The sequence below is a fragment of the Corticium candelabrum genome, chromosome 5, assembly GCF_963422355.1.
Source record: "Corticium candelabrum chromosome 5, ooCorCand1.1, whole genome shotgun sequence".
NCBI lineage: Eukaryota > Metazoa > Porifera > Homoscleromorpha > Homosclerophorida > Plakinidae > Corticium > Corticium candelabrum.
The window spans coordinates 922650-944149 of record NC_085089.1 but is presented as its reverse complement, the minus strand read 5'-3'; the positions used below and the strand labels follow the sequence as shown (position 1 = coordinate 944149).

General features: G+C 40.8%; 5 protein-coding genes and 1 long non-coding RNA gene across 6 annotated transcripts; 3 read left to right on the top strand and 3 right to left on the bottom strand.

The window, feature by feature from the left end:
* The first annotated feature begins 63 nt into the window (after positions 1–63).
* Positions 64–2147, top strand: LOC134179776 (signal peptide, CUB and EGF-like domain-containing protein 1). The gene is made up of 2 exons (XM_062646734.1): positions 64–225; positions 407–2147. Exons 1-2 carry the CDS (start codon positions 78–80, stop codon positions 1945–1947), a joined length of 1689 nt encoding a protein of 562 aa, XP_062502718.1. The 5' UTR covers positions 64–77; the 3' UTR covers positions 1948–2147.
* Positions 2148–4088: 1941 nt separating this feature from the next.
* LOC134179996 (thrombospondin-type laminin G domain and EAR repeat-containing protein-like) lies at positions 4089–7351 on the top strand. The gene is made up of 9 exons (XM_062647046.1): positions 4089–4159; positions 4227–4353; positions 4442–4546; positions 4790–4825; positions 4883–4933; positions 6375–6431; positions 6497–6521; positions 6585–7248; positions 7311–7351. Exons 2-9 carry the CDS (start codon positions 4264–4266, stop codon positions 7324–7326), a joined length of 1044 nt encoding a protein of 347 aa, XP_062503030.1. The 5' UTR covers positions 4089–4159; positions 4227–4263; the 3' UTR covers positions 7327–7351.
* Positions 7352–7634: 283 nt separating this feature from the next.
* Positions 7635–10697, top strand: LOC134179995 (uncharacterized). Its single transcript, XM_062647045.1, has 11 exons — positions 7635–8412; positions 8470–8597; positions 8664–8844; positions 8914–9098; positions 9150–9316; positions 9389–9518; positions 9584–9715; positions 9793–9927; positions 10037–10155; positions 10222–10361; positions 10420–10697. The coding sequence occupies exons 1-11, from the start codon at positions 7999–8001 to the stop codon at positions 10561–10563; spliced, it is 1875 nt and encodes a 624-aa protein (XP_062503029.1). The 5' UTR covers positions 7635–7998; the 3' UTR covers positions 10564–10697.
* LOC134179997 (uncharacterized) lies at positions 10559–12260 on the bottom strand. Its single transcript, XM_062647048.1, has 6 exons — positions 12018–12260; positions 11909–11953; positions 11727–11834; positions 11074–11654; positions 10970–11001; positions 10559–10907 (listed from the first exon to the last, which is right to left on the bottom strand). The coding sequence occupies exons 1-6, from the start codon at positions 12158–12160 to the stop codon at positions 10785–10787; spliced, it is 1032 nt and encodes a 343-aa protein (XP_062503032.1). The 5' UTR covers positions 12161–12260; the 3' UTR covers positions 10559–10784.
* A 379-nt stretch (positions 12261–12639) lies between these two features.
* On the bottom strand, positions 12640–21237 carry LOC134179867 (pinin-like). The gene is made up of 9 exons (XM_062646875.1): positions 21106–21237; positions 21002–21043; positions 15112–15183; positions 14924–15056; positions 14641–14723; positions 14504–14579; positions 14296–14451; positions 14091–14235; positions 12640–13161 (listed from the first exon to the last, which is right to left on the bottom strand). Exons 1-9 carry the CDS (start codon positions 21222–21224, stop codon positions 12788–12790), a joined length of 1200 nt encoding a protein of 399 aa, XP_062502859.1. The 5' UTR covers positions 21225–21237; the 3' UTR covers positions 12640–12787.
* Positions 15535–15843, bottom strand: LOC134179868 (uncharacterized). Its single transcript, XR_009969905.1, has 3 exons — positions 15763–15843; positions 15650–15691; positions 15535–15593 (listed from the first exon to the last, which is right to left on the bottom strand). It is a non-coding gene; the product is annotated as an uncharacterized LOC134179868 (long non-coding RNA).
* Positions 21238–21500: the final 263 nt, after the last annotated feature.

Here is a 21500-nt window from a genome sequence, read left to right as displayed (position 1 = left end):
TAATAACAACTGCATAAATATAGGCGGAGCACCTGCCGATTTCATTCATTGTGTAAGATTGCAGCACTACAAGCAACATGAACTTCGGAGGTCTTCTATTTGTGTGTGTGGTAATGTCGTCCGCACACTACGTTGCAAGTCGTCCACATCAACAAACAGGAGACGATCGACAACAACCAATGATTCGCCAAAAAAGAATTGCTTTCCGTCGGCCCCGCCCTCGTCGTAAGTACACACTGTACCGTCCACACACACGCACAACGTCGTTTTAGTGGTTTGTTGTATGTACGCTAAAGTAAGCATGAATTTTAGCTGCAACTAGGGGTCTCGCCTTCTTTTTGTGAATACCATTACGCAATAATTAGTTGTTTGACTGCAATTCATTCTTGTAATTCTTTGTTATTAGCATCAGCATCTGGCGGCAAGGGGACAGCCTGCCCTACTCCTAAATCTCCTCTCTACGGTACAGTGACTGTGACAGGACAAGGATCAACGGCGATCTTCACCTGTGCGAGTGGCTACAACATCAAAGGAAGTGTTAGGATGACGTGCAACAAGATAGGAAACTGGATGGGAGTAACTCCCACCTGCATTGACCAAAATGAGTGCGCATCATCTCCTTGCAAGAACAACAGTCACTGCATCAACACTCCAGGAAGCTACAAGTGTCAGTGCAATTCTGGTTACATTTTACAAGCTCAACAATGTGTAGCTGCACCATGCCAGAAACCAACCATACAGAACGGTCAGGCAACAGTGCAAGGGATTACAGCCACATACAAATGCAACCCTGGCTTTCAACTAAAAGGAACAATTAACCAACATTGTAACCTAGGCAAGTGGAGCTCTATTTCGCCTACATGCCAAGACATCGACGAATGCTCAAAATCAATTGATGACTGCCAGCAGCAATGTATCAACACACCTGGAAGTTACCAATGTCAATGCTACAGCACCTGGATACTATCGAGTGACAAGAAATCCTGTTACAACTGCCCTGGTGGATGTCTCAATGGGGGAAAATGTACAGCACCCAACACATGCCATTGTGCAACTGGTTTCAGTGGTAATAACTGTAATATCAAGGCATGCCCACACATTCCAACTCCACTAAATGGCCTGCTCAAGTGTAGAGTGGTTGAAAGAAATCTGGAGTGTGAAGCCAAATGCAAAGACGGTTTCGATTTTGCAATTCCACCCAAACCCTCATATGAGTGTCGACAAGCAAACCTTGTGACAGGGACCGATCCAAATGTTCCTGACTGTACTGCAATCTATCCTGCTGACATCACAACAAACTTGACTGCAACATTTAACCTCTCATCTACAGCCAGTTGTGCAACAGTCACTCAAGACCAGATTACTATTGCAAGAGAAGCAGTCAACACAGCTAAGACAGTGTGCAACGACAGCTTATCTGACTGCAGCAAAGTCAATATTAAAGTTCTACAAGTTCTGTGTACTTCCTATGGTCAGTCCAGTAATATGAGTGTGGTTTATGGATTAACTGCAGACTACAACGGACAGTTGTTTACTCGACAGCATTGTGATCAGAGCTGCCAGCAAAAGAAACTGGAACTAATTGATGATGTCAATTCAGTTGCAATTCAGCTGGAATCTGCATTCAATCTTAACCCTAATATGACTCTTCAAGTCAGTAACTTTTCTAGTCATTACGCAAATCAATCAACCAAGTTTCTTCAGCCAAGTCCCGTCTGTTCTCAGCCATATCGTGTTCTAAATGACACAAGATGTCAATGTTGCCCAGCAGGATCATTCTCTGGCAACGGACAGTGCATCTGGTGTCCAATAGGAACCTATCAGCAACAAGAATGTCAAACAACATGCAACTCTTGTCCTCCTGGGGAAACTACAAAGACAAAGGGAGCAAGATCCAAATCTGACTGTGGACCTGTCACCAAAATGGTCTATTCAGATCTTGACTGAACTAATTGTTGCTCAAGTTAGATAAATTTGTTGTAACCTCTATAAGGTTTAGTGGCATAGAACGTCAGATTGAGTAGACGGACATACACCCAATGTGTGGTAACTCATAGTTTCTTCTAACTGTTGAAGACAATAGATGCGTTCTGTAATAAAACACTGAATAAGTACGTACATAATAGAGTGTGTGCTTGCTGCTCTTACAATAGGATACACCTACTGTACTGTCCTAAAATCTCAAATTAAGCGACATAACAAAGTAGTCGGCAAAACTAGAACAAGTCTTATTATGCTTCGCAATAAACTCAGTAGATCACAACACCAATTCAAGGACCTCCAGATCTATTCAAGATGACATATTGATAAAAATTTGATATTGGCGAGTCTTGTTACCTTGACATGTACAAGAAAACGGAAACTACAGTTTTTGAGCATCATTCAAATCCTGTACTTTGTTACATATCATCACTGTTGGACAGACAAACAGATCCTATTGTCACTGCTTGTAGGACAAGTTGAGCTATTATCTTCTATCACGCCGCATCTTGTCAAGAAATTCTATATCCATGGCAATTAGCTATAGAATCACTTTCCTACTTGGATATCTTGGTCAAGGCATGCTGTGGCTCAGACAGCACTTGAATAGTTAAAGAAACTGTCACACTACAGTAAAACTGCTCTTTAAGCTAGAGCTGTTTCTATAGGTCAATAACTAAAACCGGCCATGTACTTTCTGTTGTTGGCTGTTCCCTCCCTAACAGGGTCTTGTATTATCTTCATGTTGTGTATTTAGTTTTCTGACTGAGATGAAATAATATCAATATCACTATGAGTGTTAATTGGTAGATATCCTATTGAGTATGCAGATATTTCAAACTTTCCATGAAATTGAAAGTTGTGTTACATAAATGACACTTTCAATCTATTTTGGTAGACTAATCAATATTGGGTACACCCCTATCAAAAACGAATTGCAGGAAAACGGCGTCACTGGTGTACCTTACATTACAGTACACTATTTGAGTGGGCTGTTGTATGGTTTTCACTACCAGGTTACTAGGGCACCTGATTGAAATATTGGACATTACAGTTAGTGCATACGCAAGTGCTCTAGTGTGGTGTTATGTTACTAAGTGTACTTTTAGTAGCTGTAGTGTTAAGTTCACGGTTATCTTTTATAGCCTTGGCCTCCCAGACGATTCAAAAGCGCTACACTGTTCGATCTGGGAGGCAGAGGCTATATGTTTATGGTGTCATGCTCTTGTGCAATATAACAGCTGCGCCTCCAAAATTGGAGGCCGCTGCTGCGTTTTACAAAAGACAAAAAACGGTCCATAAGACCACGCCTACTAAAATTTTGAAATTTGAGGGATGGGCACCGATGCCCGCATTGAGCAACGCCACTGCGGTGCTACGATCTAGTAGAACAATACTGCTACTCCGTCAATAGTTACATGCAGATCTAGACATGTGTCACCAAATACTTACTGCCACGTACGCGTACAGATCGACACAGATAACTCCACTCACTTTGTCCTACAGACACGCTTCCATCTCCATTCATATGCATACTAACAATTCGAAACAATACGACATCGAACAGCAAACATCGTATTTTCGTGTAGACCAGACCAGAGCCGTATATAAAGACCAGAGCCGGCCGGCTCTGGACTAGACTCGTGACCATGCTGGCTGTGCTTTCGTCATTCCCGGATGTTCAATCCTCAGCGTATGTTCAACCCTCAGCGTATGTTCGCTTGAACATTTGATCATGAATTGCAAATGAGTGCTCGCATATTGAAACATATTAGTTGAAAATATATATATATATATATATATATATATCATAAAATGCAGCAACACATTTTCGTTTGCTATTTTAATAGTTGAAGTGAGATTAATATTAGAATTGCAGCAAACAAATTAACTGATTGCGCTTTAATTAGAAACCACACATTTATTCTACAAATGTCATTATTACCCTAGCATTGTGTGTGTGTGTGTGTGTGTGTGTGTGTGTGTGTGTGTGTGTGTGTGTGTGTGTGTGTGTGTGTGTGTGTGTGTGTGTGTGTGTTGAGAATGAGAAGTGGCAAATAGACTGATTTGCTAAATACTCGTCATCGCTTTGTTCTCAGCTGTCACTTCCGTCTCCCATCTTTCGAGAGCTGCACGATCGACAACTTCTAGGGGCTGACCACACTAGACGTGCAGATTGGTTAGAGTTCTTGAGTTCGTTCTTGCTGTTTGCATTGACTATACTAGTCAATTCCTTCTACGAGAAGTCTTACAGTTGAATTATCAGTTTGCAAGCAGACTAGAATGTACTCGACCAAAACGTTTCCGTTGTTGCTGTTTGCAACTTGTCTTCTACATATCGCTATGGGGCAAAGTGAAGCGACTGCTATCAAGGTACGTGTGATCAACTATTACAGTAAAAGCTACACCGTCTTTATTCTTTTTGTGTGCTAGTGTGATAAACACATGGTTGCTTTGTTAGGACCAAGTTAGCTCTATCGCAGCAGATTGTTGCAAACCTTTACCGCCCGCATGCAGAGATGGTAGAGACGGAAAAGACGGTAGAGATGGCAGAGATGGATCGAAGGTATCTAGTGTACATGTCCACTCAATTAGGTGCTACTCAGTATATTTCGAAATTGTTGAATCTTTGCAAATTTCTTTATTAATTAACTTAAATACTGACAAAATAGAGTACGTGCAACCGACACAATTTACGGTCTGGGAAATGCAGATACGAAGATTTTTACGTAGAGTGTACGGATCAATTGACTGCATGTCGCAACTAACAATCGTTGCTATTCAATAATTGCTTTGTTTACTATCGCAGGGAGAACAAGGAGAGAAAGGACAAGATTGCAATCGAGTCAGTCAATTTATTTTATTTTGTTAAAATTAATGATTATAATATTACGTTTTATAGCTTCAGGAAATGATTGTATCACTAAAGCAAGATATCAATGAACTGCAAAAAGTAACAGTTGTTCAAATTATGTGCTCTGCTTCGTTCAATTATTATTATAACCTGACGTCGCACTCATTAAAATTAATGGTGCAAAAAAACTAACTAACAAACAAACAAACAAACAAGTAATATAACTACTGTGGCATCAATCTACTGAAAACAAGTCTTCTAGTACTGATTTACTACTTCTAGCTGGTTCAAACAACCAGTGGTATGCCAAGCTTGCGGCCTCGTACCTAGACTCAGATAGAGATAAATCAACGTTCTTTCAAATGTCATGAGCAATTGACTGTCTCGACATACCCTGGTGTGGCTTTGGCAGTAATGCAATTCCCATTCCCTGCATGAAGTAAGAAAGGACGACTGCTGAGAATTATACTTAAGAGACGAAATGTACGCGATAACACTGTTCTCAGACTGAATTAGAGAAGACAAAAACTGTAGCTTTCGTTTCCTCAGCATCTCGGGCAAAGGCAAAAGACCGGTGGAATAAATCATGGTATCGACATGACATCCTCTTCTTCTGACATTGCAAATTTTCCTTATAGCATTATTCCACGCTACGCGTACTTTATGTAGTTGGCTATCACTGCAACACCATAACTGACACCCATAAAATACAGCTGAAAATGCTATAGTAATTAACGACATAACACAATCGGAGCGGCTCCTTTAAATTGATGGTAAAAGGAGTTGAAGGATGAGAAAAACCTCTTCATTTCAAACTCAATTGACAATGACTCTTTCATATCAGCGCACATAATATGCCCGAGATGTTTCCAGCTTTGAACAAAGTCCAGGATATTCTCATCAAGAATCAGCTTAGGTAGTGGCAACGTTGACAACCACGATGCTCTACTGGAGACGAAACAAATACACTTTGTCTTAGAAGAATTAAAAAGTGCCTCTCAACAGCAAATGTAGAACAAATATGTAGTAATAGTTGTAAGCCATATGAGGAGCCAGATAAGAGACAGATGTCATCAGCATATGCCACTGCTCCTATATTAACTTTTCCAACACTGCAACCATATCCCGACCTGTTAATCTTTACCAATAGATCGTCGATGTAAATAGAAAACAATAATGGTGAAAGGACACCACCATGTTGCACACCAGTAGTTACAGCAAATGTATCAGATAAGACTCGTCCCCACTTAACTCTGCCTTTCAAATTTTGTACCAGTATTCCAGTAACCGTAAAATTAATGGATTGAGACTTCGATCTTCCAAGATGCCAAACAATCTATCATGACTGATCCTGTCAAAGGCTTTAGAGGCGTCCATAAAACAAGAAAATACAGGAGATCCTTTCATATTGAAATATTCTATAGTCTCTCGTACTAGAAATAAGCACATAGTTGTACCATGTTTTTGCTTAGAGCCAAATTGAAGATTGCTTGACTGAAGATTAGACTTACAATTAGCAAGTATATATTTGTGTTTCTAGAAGTACAACCACGTGGTAGAAAGACTACTAGCTAGCGCATCTCTTCTTCACCATAATGTAAAAGACGTACCACAATTATTGTCTGTGTTCCTAGTTTCAATGGTAACGTTCTCTATTTCTAGTATGATCATTCTGCTCTGTCTCAAGGTTTGTATTTTCCCCGTACCTGCGGGGTAAATTCAAAGAATAATTGTCACTAATGTATGGCAGGTTGGTGGTCTCCTGTATTTGTTTACAGAGTATATCACCTCGCTTCATATGAAAATTACGAAAGTATTTCCTTTCAAATCGGCAATAAACAATACGTTGCCGTGCCCAACTACAGAAACAACAACAACAGATACGACACTGACTCTGTTATTTACAAATACGAAGGAAACGAGTTCGTCAGATATCAAAGTATTAGAACTGACGGAGCTAATGGAGAAAGATTTTTTGAAATAGAATCTGAACACTTCCTTGTGATCGCACAGCATTACGGTCAAACAGATAAACATGCCGTCAGTTCTACAATATACAAGTGGGATGGAATAAAATTCAAAAAATACCAACAGCTGAAAACTAGAAGTGTTTCGACTGCGTGCCATTTTACAATCGACAGCAAACACTATCTAGCATTTGGGAAAGGAACTACTGGCGATAATTCTAAGTCTCAAATTTACGTATGGAACGGAACACAGTTTCAATTCTATCAACATCTCACGTCGCACAGAACAGTAAATATTCAATCATTTCAAGAAAACGGTTCTCATTACTTGTTTTTGTCGTCCTTCCAAGATAGAAGTGACGATTCATACAACACAAATTCATTTCTATTCAAATGGTCAGGAGCTCAGTTTGAACTGCACCAAAGTATCCCAACACGTGGATGCAGGTACACCTCCGTTTGGAAAATTTCCAGTTTCGTGTTTGTCTCTATTCCAAACTATTTTCAAGATTCCCGTGGATATAAAACAAATTCAGAAATTTACATTTGGCGTGATAACCAACTTCACAAGTTTCTTTCCATATCTACTAATGGAGGTATATCTATATTACCGTTCAATGTGTGTGGAAAATTGCTTATTGCCGTTGCAAATCGTGGCGATGACAAAACAATTATATATGCAATGTTGAGCACGCGATGGATGCAAGAACACGAACAGTTGAGCACACCGTCAGTTCACCATCTGAACAGTTACATTTACAATAATCACACTTACTTGGTCGTCTCTACGACTTCTAAATCACTGCCAACTTTGGTTCTTGAATGGAGCTGCTAGGATCTTCAGTGAAAACTATTGGATGTCGACAGCACATAATATTTCTGCTGTTACTTTATCAAATGCAGTTGTGTCGTTACTGTTTTGCAAGAAAAGCTGCATGCTAAGATAGCCTAATCATACTATCATGGTCCTAGACTGTATATCTAGATCTTTTACGTACAACTGTAACAGCAATGACCTTCTGGTTCAAAACGTGTGCAAAGAGACAATTCAACAACTACTGTTGCTGCCGCTTCAAAATACCGACACGTCACAGTGTACAACACAGTACCATACCACGGTACTGTGCGCGGTATTGCACCATGCGCGCAACATGTGTCACACCAGTCCGGTTTCCGAGGATAGAGTTGGATTGAGAGATGCCCAAACGGCGACGAACATCCAAAAGTTTCAATGTGTCTGCAACGAAATACTCCCTTACTAACAAAAGCTTACGTACAGAAGTAGGTGTGGCGATTGGCGTTAGTATGGCAGCAATGATGGTTTGCATATTGGTTGGAGTGACTTTCAACAAAACACAATCTTCAGATGCATTGTCTGCAAGATCACATCATGTGGTTGATCGTCCAACGAAGCTAATGTTAGCAGCTTACACTGGAGATGCAGATCTCGTCAAGAGATTACTACAACAAGCAAAAGAAAGTGAAGCTGATACATACATTGCTCTACTGGAAGCAGTAGACCGTCGAGGAATGGCCACCCTTCATTATGCGTTAGAAGGAAGAAACAACGACCTGCAAAGACAGTCAATGACACTTCACGGAAACCACGAGGTAGACTATAGGCCTATAGGTCGACTGCACATGTTGTGAGTGTTAGTGTGTTCATAGGATGTTACCGAATTATTGGCATCGGATCCATCGTACAACAACAGCTTGCAATGTCCCATTTACTATGCCGTTCACTATCGAAACATGAAGGCTATAGAAAGCTTAGTGAGACATACATCAGCTGACAGGTCTAATGGCAACGGTTCTTGCATGAGATGCTGGAAATACATTCAAGTCTAACTTGTTCTCTTTAGTCTCATGGATTGTCTTCTGCAGCAAGACTTGTATGGTTACTGTGCTGTCCATGTTGCAGCTCGATCGAAAGCATCAGGATTTGCTCGTTTCTTTCTTCGTTTGTTTGACAAAACACAGAAGCAAATACGAACTCCTCACAATACAAAGATCTTTGACTTGTTGGGTCTCACAATTCTACGGGTTGTGTGCTTTGCTGTTGATATAATTTGGCCCTTGCAGTGTGATTGATTACAGTATTTTTACTAATAGGTCGAGACCAATGGAAAATTAACATTTAATGCTATTACTGATGCCATTTCAGCTCGTGATATGGAGCTATTACTACAAGTTGGTGAGTCATCGAATCGCCTAGCAGAATTACTGCAAGTACAAGATCACAATGGAAACACACCACTCCACCTGGCTGCGGCATCAGGCAAGCTAGAGCTAGTTAGGTAAGTTGCATAATAATATAGCTTTGGCTTTCTGAAACGCAAGTTGGACAGGTTGCTAGTAACAAAAGGATCTGCACATATTATTACCAGTCCAAACAGTTTTGGTTACACTCCAGCAAGCTTAGCATTGGCTAGAGGCTTCACTGATGTCCACAGAATGCTAATGGCATCAGTTACGACAGATGGCAAGGAAACAAACAAAGCCCAACAACCAATTAGTTGGTTTAGGCTATAAATACAATGTTGCAATTACACAATCTAATCCCCTTCATTCTGTTGATATTTTGTAGATGAAGGCAATAATACATGGAATTCAGAAGCTGATACTACATATACAAATGACAGTTGGAACCAACATCATCATTTCACCAAACCTCTCCCTTCATGGTTATACAAATGTGGCTGTCAGCTGAAGAGATTGTTAGTGAACGTTTTGTAAGCTGGTTGCACATGCATACTAACCAGATATGCTGTAATATTTGCAGAAATGACCATTCATCAAATGTGTTCTACCACGAGCATATATTCAAACAGCAACCAGTAATTCTGAGATTTACCGGACTGAATACATTAGCAAACACTAGCAACATATGGAATAAAGAAAATTTCTTGAAAAAGTAACTGCAACTTCGAATCAACTAGTAGTGTCCATGTATAGTCCATAGTTGAAGCTGACTAATATATTAACTGACAGATACGGCAACCGTCAAGTCACAGCAGCTTCAATACCATATGCTGATCTTTATGGCCTCTCTCAAGAAACACATACTACGACAGTTTACCAGTTTGTGGAGAAATACATGGATCCCATCAGACCAAGCAACTCACAGTAATAGATCAGAAGAATGCTAAATATTAATATGCTTGCTGAATATTAATATACTTGCTAAATATTAATATGCTTGCTGAATACTAATACTAATAACTTTCCCTTACAGGTTTCAGCCTTACATATTTGATGCACGGCTTCTTCATACCGATACAGAACTACGTTCAGAAATCAAATTGCCAGCTCTGTTTAACAACTACAGTGTTGTTCTTCGACAATTTATTATGGGTAAGACTTGTCTGATGCAATCCAATGCAAGTAATTTGACTGCTTGAAGTTTTTCTCGTGCCAAAGGACCACCGGGATCTGGTTCACCGCCACATTTTCATGGAAATGCGTATAACACCCTCATTATTGGAAGGAAACTTTGGTTCCTTTATCCTACAATAAAGTCGTATTTTTCCCGTAAGCCAATATTTGACTGGCTAAATGAGGTACGTTTACTATTCGAGCTTGGCTGCAAAAACTGCTTTCAAACAACACTGTGTGTAGGATTGGGAAGAAGACAGGTTGGCAGGAGGAGTGTTGATTTGTACTCAAGAGCAAAATGATGTTATCTTTGTTCCTGAAAACTGGGGCCATGCTGTAATTAATTTAGAGAACAGTATTGCAGTTGCGATTGAGTTTAACATTTGACTCTACAATTTTACAACAGAAATCTCTACTTTCCTACTATTACTTCTACGAAATTCTGCTAATAAAGTTATGAATGCATCAAAGTCAAAGAATAAAACTGATAATACCCAGTAATAATGATACCAATTGAAAAATGTTTTAACTGTATTATATAGTAACTACTTTAATGTTGTAGTAGTAACATAGTGCTGTCTCACTCTTTCTTCTCTCTCAAGTTGTAATTAGTTCCCTTGTACTATGGGACCGAATAAGCTGTGCTTCTTGAGTTTGTCCAGAAATTTGGTGTCTTGGCTTCCGTGGGCCAAAATTCTGATTCGATCTTCTGAGGAATAGTTTTGAGCATACTAGAGGGACAAAGCTATGAATGATACACTTTTGGAAATATATACTATGAAGTAAAACTTACTGTGAAGTCAGGTCGATAACTAGAATTATAACCTAGCCATAAGTAACATTAACAAAAAGCAATATAACAATAGTTGGTTAGCAATGATCAGAGAAACAACAGACCTTGGATGTAATCTTTTTGGCCCCTCAGCCATTTATCAAAAGGTAATGGAGGTTGATCGGGATTTCCATTCTCAGTAGGTGGTATACCAAAATTAACTGCTCCCGACCAGCCTGATCTGAATGCTGTAAACATGCCTTCAAATCCAGAGCATGTTGCTGAACTGTCAGAAACGAAGGTGACGTGCATGTAATCAATCTTCAAACTACTGAGTTCTGGCTGTGCTGTTGAAAGTCTAAAAACGCCACCTGATGATGTTTGATCACAGCTACTTGACTGATCTTTGCATAAAACAGAAGGACGTCTGCATTCGGTAAAAGTTGGATCACAGAACGATCCACATCCCAACTTGTACTCGATTCTACAGTGATGAGGTAATTTTGGCACAGAAACGCAGTTAGCTGGAACCTTTTCATGAGACACCCGTTTGTCAACAAAGACATCGACCACAATGTAGTCATTCGTGCAGTTGTGATGATATTCCAACCCAGTGAGCCAGAACAGCACGTGACCGGTGTCGCCAGATTTCACCGGGAAGCGCCACGTGCACTGCACATTCTTGCGGTATCCACATCCCTCACCACTACAAACATACCACACAAAACATGTTTCAAATATTTGCAAGCAGAGGCTTCTAGGCATTTGGATATATTACGCATTGCCAATGCGCCATGTCACATTGTGATTCATCGATGTCATTCGGTCGCTAATCGCTTCAGAATAGCCACTCTTACCGCGTTTCGGGACAAGCATGTGACCATCGCTATTAGTGTCATAATACAAAAAGCTAATTACATTACGTAGTCCCAGTTATTCTACGCATGCAGATGCTCCTACCATTTTGAAACATAAGTTCTAGAAAGTTCGTGGCATGTAAGACGTCTACAAAGAACAAATGCAGTAAAGTAATGCGCACAGGCAGACTATTCGCTACCTAATCGCTCACCCTCCTCCAGCTTGTGTTTTGAAACGAGGGTTCCTCTTCTCCGTGAGCTTCTTCCACTTGTCACACTTAGATGGCGAGCAATGCAATGACGAAAAGTTGCAAACGAATGTCGCAAACGCGAACACGAGTATCGCACGAACCATGTCAGAGAGTTGAAGCGTAATGACGACTTGCACGTTTGCACATGTTTTCTTATAGTGAGCATCGCATTACATCATGTCCGGTGTAAACCACGCCTCCTCAACTAGTTGATCTCTACAAATCTCCATTTAGATTGATCTCTTGTTACTCAATTAACACCAAGTTGTAGGTTTGCATAGCACCAGTAGTACAGTGTACGAAATCACAAAACACCTGTCTCTACTAACGACGTAACCTAGACGTAAATTGCATGATAAACCACCTGACGCGGGTGGAACCGCACTATTGCGTCATTAACATGTATGTGGTACACCTCACACTTTGCCAAAACGCCTAGAACACCGGAATAGTAAAGGTGGAGACGCAATGACAATTTCCCCTTGCCTCTTATCAGTTTGCATGTGAACATTTATGTAACAAGGATGTGCACACCCGCAACCATACAAGCGTGTGGTGTGTGTCACATACTTCCAGTACAACCTGAAGTCTACAAACAGGGACATTTAACAATATCACACACCAGCCCACACTACATCCTTATTACTAAGTAGCATACTGCCTAGTACATAAAATGCAACTTGTACTGTTGTAACACTAGGTAGACCAATATAGCAGAACACAATGAAGTGTTACTCTGCACTTGGCAGTTCAGGGTCTTTCATCTCTACAGACGCCTTATCTATATCTACCACAACGGAACCATCACCGTCATTACCATTTTGTACTGTTTGCTCCGCTTTTCCCGTAGCAGCTGCTGCTTCTGCTTGATCATCAACCCCTACTCCTTCTCCCTCACCTTCCATTTCTTCAAGCCCTTCTTCACCTACATTTCTCATCAGGACATCCTCTTCTTGACCCCCTTCCCCAGGACCCAAAGACCCACCACCCACAGAGCCACCCTTCCCTCCCTCTTCATGACTCTTTCTTTCTTCTTCCATCGGAACCACCTGCTCCATATCAGCAATGAGAACTTCTATGTCTTTCCGTCTAGCCTCAGTTTCAGCTGTTAAAAACAAAACAAACACAAAACACACCTTAGACTGTGTTCAAGATATACAAGTAACTAAATACAACAAAAGAAACAAACAGGTCAACAGCAAGTCTCTGAACAGAAGTCAGTACAATATCATTATATGAAATAAAATAAGCATTCCTACATATACACAAGTGTACATGACAGGCAGTAAACAAACACTGACGGCCAATTGTGGCAATAACTAGTACAGTGAAACCTGTACTAAGTGACCACCTGAGGGACCCAGAGGTATTGGTCGCTTATGACAGGAGGTCCCTTAAGGAAGCCTCGCGCTTCCACACACCTATAGACCTGCATGCCAGACCACCACACAGAACTTACAAAGTGCTAAAGGTCTCATTTCTTGTTTTCTGTGTTTTCCCCACATCCATGTCTTTTGCTATCTGCCTCGCTGAGATTCCTTCCTCAGACAGCTGAATAATTATCATTTACCTGATCAGCTAAACTCAGAACTTTTCGCGACATCATGCAAGCAAGAATCGATTGGGAATACTGTACAAGTGTACCGAAGGTGTGTCCGCAACACCTCTGAGAGGTGACAGCCATGTTGGAATGTGTAATCAAGACGAAAAGGTACATTGTGGTCGCTTAGAAGAGGTGTTAATTGCTGTAGGGCATTTGGATTAGCGTCGTTGGTCGCGTTGGGCAGGTGGTCGCTTAGTACAGTAGTTATTGTATGGGACAACGTTCCGTGCCAAGCAGGTGGGGTTGTTAAAGCCAGGTGGTCGCCGAGAGAAAAGGTGGTCGCTGGTACAGGTTTCACTGTACCAGAAAAATACAGCTAAATTAAAATCTCTCAACAACCAATCTTCAATCCCATTACAAAAACAATGTACTATTGAGAAACGGTACTATAGTACATTTACAAATAGACCAACAAAAATGACACAACTTACATTCAATGCTCTCCCGTGTCTCAACCACAAGCTTTTCAGTTGTTTCGTTATGTTCTTTTGGCTTATAGAAAAGAGAAGGACTAGCCTTCAACCTAATAAAACTGCCACTACAGATTTCTTGACCATGTGCCTGCCAAGCTTGACTCTACAACAACCAGTAATCAACTCTAACAATGTCTAAAGTACAAACCACCAAGACAATTACCAGTTCAAAAAGATTGACTTGCTGCTCAAGCTTGCGCAGCTCACGCTGCTTGACACGACGAACATTAAACAATTGCCTGCGCTCTTGTGCTATCTCCTCTCGTTCTTTCTGCGCCTCTTCTTCCAGTCTATTCTCAATCTGTTGCCGATGTCTTTGCTATAAAACAAACACTCCTAGTACGCTACCAACAGATTCGCAAGCTACACACCTTTGCTGCCGTTGTCTGAGCCTCTGTTTTAAATTTGTTCAGGGTTCCCATCAGCTGGCCGAACATGCGACGGTTTCTATTGACAAATGGCATCTACAGTATACAGTGGCCGAGGTTCTTCAACTGAACAGACTAACCGGTCTTTGTCTTCAGGTCGTTCACTGACCGATTCACGCCGTGCTCCACCAGCTTTGGCAACCACAGAAGACTGGATAGACGGCTAGCAAGTAATTCAAAATAAACATAGAAGTAACAAACAACTTGCAACTCTGATCTTCATTACATTACAACAATACTCAAACTCTACAAATCAATTCTGCACACACTAATTTCTGACTTTACACGCAAGCAGATCACCAACAGTCAAACTAATACGTGCAGTGTATATTAGAAAGATAAACATATTACAACAAAAGATACCTTGTTCTGGTCATCTTCTCTGTCTTCTCCCATGCTATCCCTTCTTGGTCTTAGCTCAACAGCATTCGCTCCCTGCAGCACTCTGGCATCTGAGCCCGGCGGATTTCCACCTCCAGCAGCAACACCAAATGACCTACAATCTCCATTCATTGAATAACACTCACAGAAACCTGTGGACACAATAGTACCTGATTTCGGGTCCTGAACCACCAGCAAATCGCTTTGCAGGAGGTTGATCACCATCCCGAGAAGACAGTCGCCTACACAAGCAAACCCTCAATCCAATACCAGCAACAAATGTAATCATTACAATGTAAGTAGAGAAATTGAGTTATCATATATCACCTAAGTCATCATAAAATTCTAAAAATCTGTCAACAGCCTACAGTGTTTACTGTTTGTCGTGCACTGAGTTTCTCACAATTTACTAGAATCTCCTCATTGAATTGAGTCATCAAAGCTGACATGTGCTCTAATGCTAAAGTCAAAAATTCCTTTTGACAGATTTACTTATTTGTCATGTTGTTTATATGTATTATCTATGAACATGACACTAAGTGACTTTTAATTCTCACAAAATACAGTATGTTAATGTCTTTCACAATGACATACATATTATATAATGTAGTCGGCTTTTATGCAGCTCAATCAGACGATGACTCTTGTTGTGCTACACATTTACAAACATTACTATACAGTGTACTAACTAATGTACTAAATATGCACCAACTAAATCCAATTTGCCATAAAAAGTTTGTAGAATCTTCTCTGTAAATACAGCAATGAGTTCTCACTCCGTAAATCAGTGAGGTAAACACTTACAAGATTCTAGTCATTACCTTAAACTACTTGACTTGTAAACATCAAGTGTCACATTATGCATATTTCTATTCTGCTCATTAGAAAGACAGTAGCAACCTGCACCATCAAAAAATTACTAAAAGCAAATGATGACATTCTGTGACACCTGGCAATATAATTCTTATCACATTCAAACACCTGACTACCATGTGGTTAAAGAGAAATTGAAAGGAAACTGACTATGTATGAAATCATCGACTTTCAAGAAACAGCATTCCAAAGTCACTCATATTGATGTAATAACAGATTTTGCAACAAGTGTGCTATTTATGTTACTAACATCACAGTCTCGTCAGAGTATCTTGTCTAGCAGAAAAATTGGAATTTTCAAAATGCATAGCTAACCAATAAATCGACTATTAATTCAGCAGTCAACAACACTACAAGTAGATCCCAATTCTATGGCCTCAACCTACAGAGTTGGTTGCTAGATAGTGTAACAGTATTGCAATCGAGTCAGAAAGTGTACAGAAACAAAACCAAATGATACATGTGATCAACAAGTCTACATATTCATATTACAAAACAGGGTCTTGATCACATCATATGGCCGTCTACTCCCTATTTCCAACACCTACTCCCACGCTTCAAACTTTGCCCAACTAAATATACACATGTACATCAATGTACAAACATATACCTGGCAGCTCAAAATACTGTAAAGGTCAAGCATGTATTGGATAAGACTGCTCCTTGTAAGGTTGCTTATGTAAATGGCACTTCAAGGTAGCCACCCATACATTGACCAGATAAGCAGCCGCCCACATGTTGACCAGATATCAATAAATTAACTAAAGGAAGGTCTAATTCTAGCACAAATCAGCTCAGCTAAAACACTCAAAATCTCTTTTAGATTTGACTTGACATGACATTAACATTATAGTTCACCTTTCCACTTGAATAACCATGTCCTCATGCTATTTTCAATGAGCAATCACACCTAACTTAGTCATTGAGGTGTGGCTAGATTGAGTGCTTCCTATGTCACATTAATTACGATAAACCAATTTGCTTTCAATGTGATTGCATTGACCTTGTACCCAGCTTGTTACTTCACAGTTTCTAGGAAGTAGCATCATGGCAAGTAACCCATGTAGAACAGTTATTCTTGAGTCTACTAGAGCTTCCAAATCACTACAAGCCTTGTATCATCTCTATTGACACGAAGCTACACCGACGCTTAAAATATACTCTCTCCTGATGTTCAACACAAAGAGATGCCTTTGCAAGTCACAGATACGCAATGATGTATATGTATTAACACGTTGATGTAGTTGTACACCATGTTGGTTTACCTACACTGTGCCAGACACTAATGGCACTAGCCATTGTTAGTTATGATTAGCTGGCAGTTGCCTGTCTGGCCAACATCCAATTGTACAGCAAATCCCTACTGAAGTAAGTACACCAGACCAATTATTTATTGATACTGCAGTGTTCTTAAAAACCCTGATGGGCATTTGAAAGGACAACAATGCCTTTGAATTAAGCAAGGACACAACTAAGTCTACGTAGATGACTACAGACTCAACTAACAGCATGTAATATGTAGACCGATCAATTTTGGTGACAGAGTTTGGCAATTTCTCATCAATTATCAAGATTAAAATTCATCAAACGTCAGACATCCAATCGTCCATGTGCAAACTTGTCACAAAAGCACAAGGCACTTTCAGCAAAACAATGGCCTTTGTTTCAAATTTCTCAAAGTTCAAGGTACTTCTGAACTCTCGTACCAGACTCTCTCCTTGCCCGTTGTGCCCATTCCTGTATGACAGGTCAATGCCAGAGGGGGTCTGGCATCATCCCACCTATGGTTAGGCCATTAGATGATAGTATATCACAAAGCCTCAGCTTACTAATACGATTAGTCTAATACTTATTCTCATGTGTCACACGTAATGTCTTGGAACCAACTTCCTTTCATCCTACTGTACTTGTTTCCTTTCCATGCTAGTATCTTGTCCCAATGCAAGCTGTACGTATCTGCCAACCTCTCTAGGAAAGTGGACTTCCTTCCAAGAGAGTAGAGCGTGTAGTGATGAATGCAACTATGTCTTTAGTCAACACCCTGTCTAACGTGTTGCCAGGCTCCAATTGTTCCCAAATCTTACATGCATGTACCACAGTACTATTAGTACATTAGTACAGAAACTTAGGTAGATGTAGTGAGTGGTGAATTGCTTTTTAGATCTGAGATATTGCTGGGTACACACCTAGCATGCATATGGTCACGAGACATTTGCCTAGAGCACAAGATCATCTTGCACTCTTCTGTTGTGTATGAAACCAACGATACCGACCTTTTCTGGTTACTAACTTGCCTACCAATTATTGCTGCTGCTAAAATCAATACAGCCGCGAGTCCACACTCATTATTAGCAAGCTTTGCCAATTATTTAGTGACCTAGCAAGACACTTTAGTGACCTAGGGAGACACGTACCGAGACACTTAGTGACATAGAAAGACACTTAGTGATGCAGGGAGACAAACACTTAGTGACATAGGGAGACACTCTGATGTAGGGAGACACTCTGTGACGTAGGGAGACACTCTGTGACGTAGGGAGACACTCTGTGACGTAGGGAGACACTCTGTGACGTAGGGAGACACTCTGTGACGTAGGGAGACACCCTGTGACGTAGGGAGACACCCTGTGATGTAGAGAGACACTCTGTGACGTAAGAGGCACTTCAGGTGACAAAAGTAGGTGGGATGATTCCAGACCCTCTCTGGCATTGCTATGTCATAGAGGAACTGGGCACGACAGCACACGGAAAGAGTCTGGTACGAGGCTACTTCAGGAAGCTCTGAGAAGAACAACTGCTTCCAAAGATGGTTGATCAAATACCGTTAGTACCCTATCGCAAGAAAATGTGCAAGCTCTGGATATGTTTCTTGGGACATGTCAACAACTTTGCTTCCACTTTATGACATATCACTACCACAGTGTCATGGCCATTACCAGTCTGTCTCTTACAGATTAGCTCCAGATGTCACAATAAATTATTGACCGCAGATGCAGCTTTGTAAGTTCCTGTGAATTCCAAACTTACTATTAGTTGCATAGTCTCTGTGTATTTGCAATATCTATTTTGAAATGCCAGAACTACAATGTGGAAGAAAGACGCACATCATGTACATCTGGTGACATCATGCATTAACAAAACCCATATATCATCAAACTCAAAATTCACCAAAATTTAAAACAGAATTCTGGACTATTTCACCAAATCTTATCGTTGCCAAAACTTCCTCGGTCTACAGTACATACTGTACAGTATACAGGGCTTCTGTTACCATGGCAATAAAGCCAAACTTGGCTCCAGAGAACTGTCCTTGGCTTCCCGAGCTCAAAGGCTGTACCATTTTCCGCAATAACTACGCAAAAAAATGAATAAAAAGTTTCCAAAGTCATTGCGCCATGAAGGATCAAGCAACTACTCGATTTCTTGATGCATTAGATAAGCAGTAGTACTCGCTTTCTCTATGATTGTATGTGGTCAACTGTCAGTTGAGCTCTAAAATTAGCTTCTGCGGAATACACTATCAAGGAATCTGAAGTCTACATTTACGTTGACTCCAGGCATTAAGGCCTGTCCACACTGGCAACTGGATCGCGATAAATCCAATCCACATCGCGAGGTAGTTCAATTGCAATCCGATCGCGATCGGTTGAATCCAATTAGAAAGTGGGCGTTACCTTCCCGTACGCTACGCATGTAGCCGGAACATCTAACACTCCTCACTCATCTTTGTTCTCGCTCACTTTACGTCGCTGTATCAGCGCTTTCCACAAGCAAAGAAGCCACACATACACATCGGTCATCAGTCACGTGATATCAAAAATGAGGCGGATGTATCGTTTTCAAAGTGCAGTGTAGACGCTCGCTATCCCGATCGCGATCCATTCTGGTCTAGTGTGGACAGGGCTCTAACCCTTCTAGTCCCAGTCAATAGCGTGCACTAGCCTACATTTTGTCAAGTTTGGTCACGTGTTTATAATAGTTACCTTTAATTACCTTTACTCTGCCTTTGTTTAGTACCCGGGGTCCGTTTGCCGACTTTCCGAAATGGAGCCTTACCTTCGCTCGACAAACTATAGTTCAAAAGAATCGCTAATAAATTCTCTTTCGAATGAGCCTACTTTGAGCCGTCTATGTGATCGCAATCGCCAGATATTGCATGTTTAGATGACGTCACACTATAGCCATTACTGGCCACATGACTTTATCCATCTTCCTGTGCTTCGGTAGCCAATCAAAATATTTTTAGTCATTAGACACACCCTTTGGACGTGCCTATACATACGGGCCAAATTTTAACTCGTCACAATTTTTGCCGACACGCTGCATACACTCTGGCTGTACTTTGTTCTTCAGGGTGATTTTGCCAAGACTTTGGAGGCAAAAACAACGTATTCAGACATTTCTTACATGTTTTTCGCTTCGGACGCATCATTTGAGGCCGATGCGATGGAAAACGAGTGAGATATTCTGTTTGTGAAGACAATGACGCACCACGCAGTAGGTATATCATTTGGATATCTCAATGTTTCGTTTTTTTGCAATCTCTTTTCAGTAAGAGTTTCAGTAACTGTTTTGCAGGTTTGGCCGTTAGCCATTGGGGAGAATTTGAGTTATGCCCATAGTAACGGCATGTTCTCCATGTTGCTATAGCTATGTACCCGTATGTTTTGGTTAGAGAATGCAGTCTAGAACAATCATTCAAACCGTTTTATAATATTCTATATGTTTATTAGATCTCCAGACAACAATGCGACGCACCAGAAAGCAGATCTTCTCGATGATGAAGACAGCGGCGACTCAATTAGTGTAGCGTAGACAGGAAGTCGCCATGAACGTATCGAAACAATCATCAATAGCTACGAAAATTTATCATTCGAAAGCGCAATTAACAGGCTTTCAACTGCGTAGGTATTGTAATTTTCGCATTTATAATGTCGCTACAGTTGCGAATAGGTGATCAACTGTAGTTAAGAGCGCGCGCTAGGTAATTAGTTTTCTATTAGTACATTCTTGTAAACAGATGATAGGCGAATAACACCAAACGGAACCAAAAGGTAGTGGAAGGCTATATGCCTCTCAATGCCACACCCACATGTGGCCACACCCACATGTGACCACACCCAAGGATTAACGCAAGTCCCCTACAAAGTTGTCTAACTGTTGATTCCTAATAGTTGCTGCTCTTACCTCATTCGACCACCTCGATTAAATCTGCCGGGTCCAAAACGCCTACAAATAAATCAACGACATCAAATCACCACGTGGTCGTCCGGGTGCGAGATCCTACTTACCGAAACTCTGAGGGATCACGACCAGTAACCTTCTTAATGTTTTCGTCCACCTTGGACAACTCATCTCGTGCCTTGACCAACGTATCTTGGATCTGCTCGATCCTCGACGAAGCCGCCATTGCCGAAGTAGCGTGCGCTCTAAGGGCTAACGACGCATGCGCATCAAAACATCGCGGGGAATTTGCTTTGTGATGCTGTTGTAACTGTTGTGTTACATTAATAATTATAAAAGTAAAGACTAAAATTTCCAAAAAGTTCAAACTTGCAATTTTATTCTAGCTAGTGCATGACTAGGTGCTGTAGTACGAACGTTGCGAAGCGGAGATATATCCAGTAAACGGTGCTACAAATCCCGATGCCGCAAGTAAGTAAAGCGCAACGAGTCTAGACTAGAT

Coding starts and splice junctions, on each gene's coding strand:
- LOC134179995 (XM_062647045.1), top strand. CDS start 7,999: ATGCCCAAACGGCGACGAACATCCAAAAGTTTCAATGTGTCTGCAACG. Junction 8,598..8,663: donor AGACATACATCAGCTGACAG/GTCTAATGGCAA, acceptor TGTTCTCTTTAG/TCTCATGGATTGTCTTCTGC. Junction 9,317..9,388: donor CAAAGCCCAACAACCAATTA/GTTGGTTTAGGC, acceptor GATATTTTGTAG/ATGAAGGCAATAATACATGG.
- LOC134179997 (XM_062647048.1), bottom strand. CDS start 12,160: ATGGTTCGTGCGATACTCGTGTTCGCGTTTGCGACATTCGTTTGCAAC. Junction 11,655..11,726: donor ACATGGCGCATTGGCAATGC/GTAATATATCCA, acceptor GTATGTTTGTAG/TGGTGAGGGATGTGGATACC. Junction 10,908..10,969: donor GTTATCGACCTGACTTCACA/GTAAGTTTTACT, acceptor TTGTCCCTCTAG/TATGCTCAAAACTATTCCTC.
- LOC134179776 (XM_062646734.1), top strand. CDS start 78: ATGAACTTCGGAGGTCTTCTATTTGTGTGTGTGGTAATGTCGTCCGCA. Junction 226..406: donor CCGTCGGCCCCGCCCTCGTC/GTAAGTACACAC, acceptor CTTTGTTATTAG/CATCAGCATCTGGCGGCAAG.
- LOC134179996 (XM_062647046.1), top strand. CDS start 4,264: ATGTACTCGACCAAAACGTTTCCGTTGTTGCTGTTTGCAACTTGTCTT. Junction 4,354..4,441: donor GTGAAGCGACTGCTATCAAG/GTACGTGTGATC, acceptor TTGCTTTGTTAG/GACCAAGTTAGCTCTATCGC. Junction 6,432..6,496: donor CATCTCTTCTTCACCATAAT/GTAAAAGACGTA, acceptor CTCTATTTCTAG/TATGATCATTCTGCTCTGTC.
- LOC134179867 (XM_062646875.1), bottom strand. CDS start 21,224: ATGGCGGCTTCGTCGAGGATCGAGCAGATCCAAGATACGTTGGTCAAG. Junction 14,724..14,923: donor GAGAAGATGACCAGAACAAG/GTATCTTTTGTT, acceptor ATTACTTGCTAG/CCGTCTATCCAGTCTTCTGT. Junction 14,452..14,503: donor CTCAGACAACGGCAGCAAAG/GTGTGTAGCTTG, acceptor TTTGTTTTATAG/CAAAGACATCGGCAACAGAT.